Source organism: Hyperolius riggenbachi, chromosome 11 (assembly GCF_040937935.1).
Source record: "Hyperolius riggenbachi isolate aHypRig1 chromosome 11, aHypRig1.pri, whole genome shotgun sequence".
Taxonomy (NCBI): Eukaryota; Metazoa; Chordata; class Amphibia; order Anura; family Hyperoliidae; genus Hyperolius; species Hyperolius riggenbachi.
Window position 1 is genome coordinate 31,679,582 of NC_090656.1, and position 11,105 is coordinate 31,690,686.

Here is an 11,105-nt window from a genome sequence, read left to right on the forward strand (position 1 = left end):
TCCGAGATTCGGATCAAAGATCCGGATCTTTTCAATGATCCGATTCGAATCATCCGGATCATTGAAAAGATCCGAACTTCCCATCTCTAATATATAAGCGGAAGTACAAAAGGGGGAGGGGGGAATGTGCACACTGGCTACTTGGAGGGGTGGGGGTGGCAGGATTTTACTGGAGGCCCAGCATACTCTATTCGCTCTACTGGGCATGTGCAGACCTTATTTGCACAAGCCCCGTATGGGTAACCTCATACTTAGACTGGAGCATGGCCACATGAAACATATGTTTAGAGGTACTCAGCTTTGGAACGGGGGGCTGTAGGAGGATCCAGGAAGCCTCTGGACTATCTATAAGATTTCTGCTACGAAGGTATCTATATTGTTATCCAGGGCCGGATTAACAATAAGGCCCTTTAGGCACATGACTACAAGCGCCTAATGATGGAAGGGTGGCTCACTTTTCCCTGAGTGGCAACAGGAGATTAGGGAGTTAAACATACTAATACTCCTCATACTCCTACCCAGTTGTTGGCTAGTGTACTGTTTAACCTGCCTGGCGTTCTATTAAGATCGCCAGGGAGGCTGCGGGAGGGTTTTTTTTTAATTAAAAAAAAACTATTTCATGCAGCCAACTGAAAGTTGGCTGCATGAAAGCCCACTAGAGGGCGCTCCGGAGGCGATCTTCTGATCGCCTCCGGCGGCAAGAAGTAACACGGAAGGCCGCAAAGAGCGGCCTTCCGTGTTTCGCTTACCTCGTCGCCATGGCGACGAGCGGAGTGATGTCATGGACGTCAGCCGCCTCCGATCCAGCCCTTAGCGCTGGCCGGAACTTTTTGTTCCGGCTACGCTGGGCTCAGGCGGCTTATGGACCCTCTTTCGCCGCTGCATGCGGCGGATCGCCGCACTGCTGCGGCGATCAGGCAGCACACGCGGCTGGCAAAGTGCCGGCTGCGTGTGCTGCTTTTTATTTCAGCCAAATCGGCCCAGCAGGGCCTGAGCGGCAGGCTCCGGCGGTACTGGACGAGCTGAGCTCGTCCAGACCGCCCAGCAGGCTAAGGGCTCTGCTTCTGACACAGGCGACCTGGGTTCAAATCTTGGCTCTGCCTGTTCAGTCAGCCTGCACCTATTCAGTAAGGAGTTCTTGGGCGAGACAACCTAACAATGCTACTGCCTATAGAGCGCACCCTAGTGGCTGCCTTGCAAGTGCTTTATGTCTGACATAACATTATTATTATTATTACTACATAGAAGTCAAAAAGTGCCCATACATCAGGCATAACACTGCACACAGACACTGGAGGGGGGGTTGGGGCACTTCACACTTGGGGGACACCGGCCGGGGGTCCGTCAGGTACATGGGTTGTCACGCTATAGCATGCCATTACCTCCGCGCATGCGACCCAGCACTTTCAATCGAGATCTTTCCAGCATGTTCAATGGACGCATTCAACCAATTTTGGTGGTCGAATCGTCAATTGGGCATGCTTGTTGCTGCACCAATTTTCATCCAATTTGATAAAATTATTTAATTTGATTGGGCCTCAAAATCAGTAGATGTATGGGTGGGATTGTACAATCTAGGTTATATGTTGTATAGGCAGTTTTAGGTTGTACTTTTAGTTATCCAGAAGATGTTAACTTCTGGAATTTACTTCGCTTTATCTGAACATATTTTTGTTTCCCGCAGAACAAGAAAGCTCTGCTGTCCTTCACCACTGGGGGCTCCCAACCGATGACCTCCCCATCTGGGCTGAACGGAGACATCAATATCGCACTGTGGCCGATGCAGGTGTGTCAGTCCTGTCCGTATGTCACTGTTCTGTAGGAGGAGAACGTTGTGCCATTTATTTAAGAGCTAAGAGTCCCTTTAATGCTAGCATAAAAGGAAGGAAGGAAATGATGATGCTGGGAATAAACCAGTGATGTCCAACCACTGAACTTCCACTCAGCCGAGTAAAATAATAAATGATTGCTATTATATACAGTACACACAGTATACAGTATACAAGGAGCACTATCGCGAAAATTTTAAAATGTATAGTGGGGTGCGAAAGTTTGGGCAACCTTGTTAATCGTCATGATTTTCCTGTATAAATCGTTGGTTGTTATGATAAAAAATGTCAGTTAAATATATCATATAGGAGACACACGCAGTGATATTTGAGAAGTGAAATGAAGTTTATTGGATTTACAGAAAGTGCGCAATAATTGTTTAAACAAAATTAGGCAGGTGCATAAATTTAGGCACCACACAAAAAGAAATGAAATCAATATTCAGTAGATCCTTCTTTTGCAGAAATTACAGCCTCTAAATGCTTCCTGTAGGTTCCAATGAGAGTCTGGATTCTGGTTGAAGATATTTTGGACCATTCCTCTTTACAAAACATCTCTAGTTCATTCAGGTTTGATGGCTTTCGAGCATGGACAGCTCTCTTTAAAGGAGTTATCAGGGTTTTTTAATGAAAATAAGTGCTACTTACCTGGGGCTTCGTTCAGCCCCAAGCTCCCAGCATGTCCCTCGCTGCAGCTCCGCCGTAAGCCATTCGCCGCTGCTGCCTTCTGGTCCCTGGCGATGATCTCAGGCCTTGGAGGTCGGCCTGTACTGCGCCTGCGCCAGCGGCACTGTCAATCACCGCCACGTGGTTCGGAGCGTACTGGGGCTGGACGAAGCCCCGGGTAAGTAGCACTTATTTTCATTGAAAAACCTTGATAACTCCTTTAACTCACACCACAGATTTTCAATTATATTCAGGTCTGGGGACTGAGATGGCCATTCCAGAACGTTGTGCTTGTTCCTCTGCATGAATGCCTTAGTGGATTTTGAGCCGTGTTTAGGGTCGTTGTCTTGTTGAAAGATCCTGCCCCGGCACTGCTTCAGCTTTGTCACTGATTCCTGGACATTGGTCTCCAGAATCTGCTGATACTGGGTGAAATCCATGCGTTCCTCAACTTTGACAAGATTCCCAGTCACTGCACTGGCCACACAGCCTCCCAGCATGATGAAATCACCACCATATTTTAGCAGGTGTTTTTCTTGGAATGCTGTGTTATTTTTCCTCCATGCATAACACCCCTTGTTATGCCCAAATAACTCAATTTTAGTTTCATCAGTCCACAGCACCTTATTCCAAAATGAAGCTGGCTTGCTTCATTTTGCTTTAGCATACCTAAAGCTGCTCTGTTTGCGCTGTGGGCGGAGAAAAGGATTCCTCTGCATCACTCTTGCATACAGCTACTCCTTGTGTAAAGTGCACTGAATGGTTGAACGATGCACAGTGACTCCATCTGCAGCAAGATGATGTTGTAGGTCTTTGGTGCGGGTCTGTGGGTTAACTCTGACTGTTCTCACTATTCGTCACTTCTGTTTATCTGAGATTTTTCTTGGTCTGCCACAAAGAGCCTTAAAGAGGCACTTAAGTCAAAAAAAAAAAAAAGAGAGTTTTAATCACCTGGGGATTCCCTCAGCCCCCTGCAGCTGATCGGTGCCCTCGCCGTGTCTCTCCGAACCTCCCGTCCCCGCCGGCGGCTACTTCCAGTTTCGCCATCAGGACCCGACAGGCTGGGAACGCGAGTGATTCTTCGCGTTCCCAGCCACAATATTGTCCCCTATACTGCTATTGCGGCAAGGCAGGCCTCAATAGCAGCATAGGGGGAGACATTGTGGCTGGGAACACAAAGAATCACTCGCGTTCTCAGCCTGTCGGGTCCTGACGGCGAAACCAGAAGTAGCAGCCAGCGGGGACGGGAGGATCGGAGAGACACGGCAAGGGTACCCATCAGCTGCAGGGGGCTGAGGGAAGCCCCAGGTGAGTAAAACTCATTTTTTCTTTTTACACTTAAGGTTCACTTTAACTTGAACTGAGCCTGTGGTCTTTCATTTCCTCAATATGTTCCTAACTGTGGAAATAGAACAGCTTTCTGTATCCTTCCACTAAACCATGATGGTGAACAATCTTTGTCTTCCGGTCATTTGAGAATTGTTTTGAGACCCCCATATTGCTATTTTTCAGAGAACATTAAAAGAAGAGAGAAACTCACAATTGACCCCCTTAAATACTCTTTCTCATAATTGGATTCACCGGTGTTTGTAGGTCAGGGGTCACTGAGCTTACCAAGCTAATTTGAATTCCAATAATTAGTTCTAAAGTTTTTGGAATCAATAAAATTACAACAGTGCCCAAATTTATGCACCTGCCTAATTTTGTTTAAACCATTATTGCACACTTTCTGTAAATCCAATAAACTTCATTTCACTTCTCAAATATCACTGTGTGTCTCCTATATGATATATTTAACTGACATTTTTTTGTCGTAACAACCAACGATTTATACAGGAAAATCATGACGATTAACAAGGTTTCCCAAACTTTCGCACCCCACTGTACATGTAATTACATACAAGTGAAAATTACAATATAAATACTGTACATACAAATAAGAAGTGCAATACATGCAAATAAGAAGTAAAATGAGCAATAAATTACCTTTCACTTATTTGCTGTTACCTACTGTAGGTAGTAAAAATCTGGCAGAACCAACAGGTTTTGGAATAGCCCATCTCCTTAGGGGGATTCTCAGGGTTTTCTTTATTTTCAAAAGCATTTAGTAAATGGCAGTTGCTCCATTCAACTGCCCAAAAAGTGTGCAGCGAGCACAGAGGCTTTGTATAAATCTTTTTCAAGGAGTGTCTTTATAAAGAATAAACGCCTTGTGGAGAATCCCCCATGAAGTGATGGACTAGTCCAAAACCTGTCGGTTCTGTCAGATTTCTACTAACTACTGTAAATGACAGCAACATAGGAGAAAAGTAATTTATGGCTCGTTTTACTCTGGAAGAAATGTACCGGTACTTCTTATTTGTATGTGTTTACAGGTATTTTACATTTTACAATTTTTCTCGATAGTGGTCCTTTAAAGGGAACCAGAGAGGAACCTTAAAGCCAATGGGTACCGTTCAAAAAAAGGAAAAGTCAGATACTCACCTAAGGAGAGGGAAGGCTCGGTCCTAATGAGCCTTCCCTCTCCTCTCCCGGTGCCCTCGGTGCTGCGCTGGCTCCCCCGTTCGCGTCCGCCGCCGCAAGGCTTCGGAGGTCTTCGGGAGCACTCGGGCTTCCGAAGACGGGCCGCTCCATACTACGTACGCGCGAGTGCGTCATAGAGGGCGCTTGCGCATGCGTAGTATGGAGCGGCCGCGTCATCGGGAGCCCGAGTGCTCCCGAAGCCTTCCGAAAGCTCCCTTCGGCATGCGGAAGTGGCAGTATTTGACCGAACTGGTCGAATACTGCCACGGGGGATCCTGCGCGGGACCGGGCACCGGGAGAGGAGAGGGAAGGCTCATTAGGACCGAGCCTTCCCTCTCCTTAGGTGAGTATCTGACTTTTCCTTTTTTTGAACGGTAAACATTCACTTTAATAAAAAATAGAACAAGCTTTTATACATACTTGGGGCTTCTTCCAGCCCCATAAGCCTGGATCGCTCCCACGCCGCCATCCTCCGCTTCCTGTATCGGCGGTACCGGGTCACGTCACTTCCGGCGGATGCAGCCAAGGCAGCCTCATGCGTACGTATATGGAGGGAGCCCCGTGTGATGCGGACAATTGGCCGCGTCTGCCGGCCGACTGGCCGACTCGCGGCAATGACTGGACCCGGTACCGGCGGATCCAGGCAGCAGAGGACGGCGGCGTGGGAGCGATCCGTGCGTATGGGCCTGGAGGAAGCCCCAGGTATTTATAAAAACTTCCCCCCAACGTCTCTGGTTCCCTTTAACCACTTGAGGACCACAGATTTATACCCTCCTAGTGACCAGGCCATTTTTTGCAATTCAGCACTTCACAACTTTAACAGTTTATTACTTGGCCATACAACTTAGCACCCAAAAGAATTTTACCTCCTTTTTTTCCCACTAGTAGAGCAGTCTTTTGGTGACCTCTGTTTGCTGCTGCGATTTAATTATATATATATATATATATATTATTTTGTTTTATATTTTTATTAAAATATATTTATAAGAAAAAAAACTATTTCTTCTATTCCTCCCCTTCTACCTTAATTTGGCCCTAGACTGCTATCCATACACTACACTACACATACTGTACATAGGCATCAGCCTATGATAGGGATTAGATTGTTCTACATCGCAGAGCTGTACACATATTTATTTGCTTTTTTCTTTTAAATTACAGCCTGCCAGCTCCACTCGCAGCTGGCAGGCTGATTGCGCGGCCTTGCTTTGTTTACAGCAGGGAACGCATGCTTGAGCGAGCACTCATTCCCTGAAAATTTCGCTCCTCGCGAGATCATGCCCCCTGGCGCAATCGAGGAACGAGAGAGCTGCTCTGCTACCGTCACTCTGCGTTAGGCGGTCGAAGAGAGGTTGAGGGGGATTTCATCGTTTAGTATTAGTAAGGGGATTTTCTGGAAAGAGATCGAGTTAGGCAATAGAATGGGTAGAACCTATATTGAAAATGATCAAATGAAAATAGAGTAGTGCACCTGTAGCACAAGAATTTTGGCCTTTGCTTTCCTTGTGCTGAATACAAATTCCCCCCTGATTGTAAATTGGTGATAGGAGAGCTGACCGAGTGGCCTTGTCGGGATCAGTGAATAATGGCGCACAGTGCCTATGCATAGAAATGGCGCCGCATTAAAAAGATACGCTTATCGCTATTTATCGTTAGTACTGCATAATAATGGCGCACAGGGAAAAAAAGAAGAAAAACGGCACACACTAACGTTATTTATCAATAGTGGCACACACTAACATTATTTATCAATAGTGGCACACACTAACGTTATTTATCACTAGTGGCACACACTAACGTTATTTATCAATAGTGGCACACACTAATGTTATTTATCAATAGTGGCACACACTAACGTTATTTATCAATAGAGCCCTACATAAGCCAAACTGCAGAAGTTATTTAACTGCAAAACGATGAATGGATTTAATGTAACACTGTCAAGGTTAGGGTTAGGCACCACCAGGGGGGTCTTAGAGTTAGGCACCACCAGGGGGGTGGTTAGGGTTAGGCACCACCAGGGGGGTCTTAGGGTTAGGCACCACTGGGGGTGGTTCTTAGGTTTAGGCACCACCATGGGGGTGGTTAGGGTTAAGCACCACCAGGGGGGTGGTTAGGGTTAGGCACCACCAGGGGGGTGGTTAGGGTTAGGCACCAACGGGGGGTTTAGGGGTTAGGGATAGGTACAGAGAGGGTTCTGTGTGTTAACGCTAAATAACAATAAGGCTTTAACGCTAAATAACAATAAGGCTTTAACGTTAAATAGCGATAAGCAGCAAACGGATTAGCGGCAACACTGTGCGCCATTATTCACAGGCGCCATTTTCAGATGGATGCGGCCTTGTCATCCATCAGTCCATGCTGCTGAAGAAAGACACTGGTATGCCCCATATATAAGATGCCTTATATATACAGCAGGGGAGGACTAGCCAGGGAGGGGAAAAGGGGAGATTTCCCCCGAGGCCGCCTTTCGTTTAATGATTTAGGGCTGGTGCAGGTTTTTGTATAAGGCAATGTGAACCACTAGGCTGGCTAAGGGAAATAAAAGCATTACAAAACATTTAGAGGGCAGCCAGGTAAGCTGGTAAATGTACACATCATGATGCAGAGTAGAGGCTTGCCTCCTGCAGGGTCTGTAGAAAAAAAACCTCTGCTCTCTAACCATCATAGCTCCCAACTGTCCCTCTTTTGAAGGGACAATGCCCCTTTGGATATAAGTGTTGGGGGGGGGGGGGGGGGGGTGCTTGGGAAATTAAGGTGGCCATACATTATATCACTGGGGACATTAGCATTACACTACCAGCAATATTAGCATTACACTACTAGGAATATTAGCATTACACTACCAGGAACATTACCACCACACCACTGGGGACATTACCACCACACTACCAGGCATATTACCACCACACTACCAGGGATGTTACCACCACACTACCAGGGATGTTACCACCACACCACTGGGGACATTACCACCACACTACCAGGCATATTACCACCACACTACCAGGCATATTACCACCACACTATCATCACACCACTAGCGACATTACTACCACACACTACCAGGGATATTACCACCACACCACCAGGGATATTACCACCACACCACTAGGGACATTACTACCACACTACCTGGGGTATTACCACCACACCACTAGGGACATAACTACTGCACTACCAGGGGTATTACCACCACACTACCAGGCATATTACCACCACACCACTAGGGACATTACCACCACTCTACCAGGGGTATTACCACCACACCACTAGGGACATTACCACCACACTACCAGGGGTATTACCACCACACCACTAGGGACATTACCACCACACTACTAGGCATATTACCACCACACCACTAGGGATATTACCACCACACTACCAGGGGTATTACCACCACAACACTAGGGGCATTACTACCACACTACCAGGGATATTACCACCACACTACCAGGGACATTACCACCACACTACCAGGGATATTACCACCACACCACTAGGGGCATTACTACCAAACTACCAGGGATATTACCACCACACTACCAGGCATATTACCACCACACCACTAGGGACATTACCATTATACCACTAGGGACATTAGCATTACACTACCAAGCAGGCATATTACCACCACACCACTAGGGACATTACCACCACACCACTAGGGACATTACCACCACACTACCATGCATTTTACCATCACACCATTAGGGACATTACCACCACACTACTAGGCATATTACCACCACACCACTAGGGACATTACCACCACACTACGAGGCATATTACCACCACACCACTAGGGACATTACCACCACACCACCAGGCATATTACCACCACACCACTAGGGACATTACCACCACACTACCAGGGATATTACCACTACACCACTAGGGACATTACTACCACACTACCAGCGATATCTCCATTATATCACTAGGGACATAATCACCTCACCACAAGGAACATTGTCACCTCACCACCAGGGACATTGTCACCTCACCACTAGGGACATTAGCACTACACTACCAGGGACATTACCACTATACTACCAAAGACATTACCATTACACTACCAGGAACAATACCACCACTCCACTAGGGATATTACTACCACACTACCAGGGATATTACCACCACACCACTAGGGACATTACTACCACACTACCAGGGATATTACCATTATACCACTAGGGACATTCCCATCATTCCACTAAGGACATTAGCACTACACTACCAGGAACATTACTGCCACATCACTAGGAACATTACCACCACACTACCAGGGATATTACCACCACACTACCAGGGACATTACCACCACACTACCAGGAACAATGTGTTTTTCCTACAAAGGTTACCTACAAAAGTTTTTCCTACAAAGGTTTTAAATTACTAGAAACAAGAATCAGCCTCTTCATTCTTCTTGTGTCTTCACGATATCTTCAGGAGATTGAAAAGTCTGACTGTTATACATATTTCTTTGCAGAACGGCATTCTGAATTTCTGCGGCTTTCAAGTTTTGGAGCCACAGATATCATACGCCGTGGCACATGTTCCACCGGAGGCTCGTGTCCAGATACTAAAGACCTGGGAGAAGAGGCTGGAGACCATATGGGATGAGACTCCTATCAAATTCCTCCCAATACAAGACTTTAGTGGCATGGAGAGTGGATTCACCTTGAAGAAAGAGGTGGAAGAGGCCCTGTCTGAATCTAAGTACGGTCCAACTGTGGGGCAAAACCTGGGGAAGCCTCTGCCGCCTGACAACCAGGTGAAGTCTGAGGTCTCCCAGCTGTGAAGAGGCCGTCCATAACAGAGGACTGTTTAAAGTTGTGGCCGTGGACATCTTGTATTAATAGTGAATTCTTGTCTGGGTGAGGGAGTCCAGAGTACCCCCCTTCCCCTACACCATTTCTTCTTAGATTTAAAAACTGTAAATACCTTATATGTCTTGTAGAGTTGGAGTCACGTGACCACTAGGGTAGTTTCCCTCTACACCTCTTTCTGGCTCTAGCGGAAAGGGGTGGGGCTTTGCCCACTGTGGCTAGAAGAAGCTGTTTGTGGGACACAGACTGGGAGGTAGGTAGCAACCCTGCTGGTCACATGACTGTAACTTTGGGCCGCATTGGGAAATACTTAGGGACGCATTTGAAACGAAGCTGGATTTCAACCTTTAATTCTCTGAAGGAACAGACTGCTTGATCTACTTAACAGTGGTAAAATTGCAATGCACAAGCATCACAAAGCAATTTCACCAGTGTGCATTGCACAAATAGTGCCGCTCCTGTTCCCTAGGTTACACGCTTGGTAGTGTATTGCATAACTAGTCTGTACTGTAATCTTCCAGATAACCAAACACATTCCTTTTGTTATCATTACCTCATAGTGTGTGTGCTATGATGTCACCTTTTCAGAACATAGTAGTCAGGTGATTTTACATGAAATATTTTGATAATAAATTGTTTTATATTACCATTATGATAGTTTGGCATTTCTTAAAAAAACACCCCACTCAAAAATAGCAAATTAGTGTGGACATAGGTGGGATCAGTTGTCTACTCACTCTGTGATGGCGTAGTGGGGGAGACATCCCTACAGTCGTTTGTGTCACCTCCATGTCCCTCTCAATTTAGGTGTCTTTAAAAGGAGACATGAAGTCAGCAACAACAAAAACACCAAGAAAAAGTTAGATACTTGCATCAGAAGTGGGAAGCCTCAGGATGGCCAAGACCTTTCCCTGATCCTTGTTGAGCCCACTGCTCCAGAGCAGGTCCCATATTAATCCATGCCATGCACTGATGAGGATCAACCAATCCGCAACAGTGCAGTCTGTATGCGTTTTGGATTATTGTACAATTAAAGCGGATCCAAGATAAAAAAAAAAAGCTAACTATACCAAGTAACTTGTCTAATTATTTTATCTAAAGTTTAGATGGTTTATACAGTAAATCTAGCTGCATAGAGATGGCCCGAACGGTTCGCCAGCAAACGGTTCCAGGCGAATTTCGGTGGTTCGCGGTCGCCCACGAACGCGAACTTTATGGCGGTTCGATTCGCCTCCTATACTACATCATTAGG

General features: G+C 46.2%; 1 protein-coding gene across 2 annotated transcripts in view; it reads left to right on the plus strand.

The window, feature by feature from the left end:
* LOC137537708 (NAD(P)H dehydrogenase [quinone] 1-like) overlaps nt 1–10,461 on the plus strand; it is a 36,061-nt gene extending 25,600 nt beyond the window's left edge. For both annotated transcript variants that reach the window (XM_068259644.1, XM_068259645.1), the window contains 2 exons: nt 1,685–1,786; nt 9,514–10,461. In XM_068259644.1, the coding sequence (XP_068115745.1) occupies nt 1,685–1,786; nt 9,514–9,825 (414 nt within the window). In that variant the 3' untranslated portion in view covers nt 9,826–10,461. The remainder of the gene's footprint in view (nt 1–1,684; nt 1,787–9,513) is intronic.
* The last annotated feature ends 644 nt before the right edge of the window (nt 10,462–11,105 follow it).